Source organism: Fukomys damarensis, unplaced genomic scaffold (assembly GCF_012274545.1).
Source record: "Fukomys damarensis isolate Sample0158 unplaced genomic scaffold, DMR_v1.0_HiC HiC_scaffold_4, whole genome shotgun sequence".
Classification (NCBI taxonomy): Eukaryota; Metazoa; Chordata; class Mammalia; order Rodentia; family Bathyergidae; genus Fukomys; species Fukomys damarensis.
The window spans coordinates 44405358-44405562 of NW_022900916.1; the positions used below are offsets into that span (position 1 = coordinate 44405358).

General features: G+C 66.8%; 1 protein-coding gene across 5 annotated transcripts in view; it reads right to left on the reverse strand.

Moving 5' to 3' along the window:
* The window catches only part of Ptprz1 (protein tyrosine phosphatase receptor type Z1), a 173123-nt gene extending 172924 nt beyond the window's left edge, over positions 1-199 (reverse strand). For all 5 annotated transcript variants that reach the window (XM_010635346.1, XM_010635345.1, XM_033758096.1 and 2 more), the window contains exon 1: positions 138-199. In XM_010635346.1, the coding sequence (XP_010633648.1) occupies positions 138-195 (58 nt within the window). In that variant the 5' untranslated portion in view covers positions 196-199. The remainder of the gene's footprint in view (positions 1-137) is intronic.
* Positions 200-205: the final 6 nt, after the last annotated feature.

The following is a 205-nucleotide window of genomic DNA, read 5'->3' on the forward strand; positions in this document are numbered from 1 at the left end:
CGTCGCCGACGTCGTGGGATCAGAGGTACCGGTCCCTTTTGGCTCCTCGGTGTGGATGGCGGAGGAGAATACTCTGAAATCCCCCCAGGTCGCGCCCCACGCTCCCGAAGAAACCCCGGCGAGGTCTCGGCACTCACCCAGGCTGCAAACGCACAGGAGCGGGAAGCAGGCGAGGAAGCGCTGGAGCGCCAGCATCGCCGGGAGG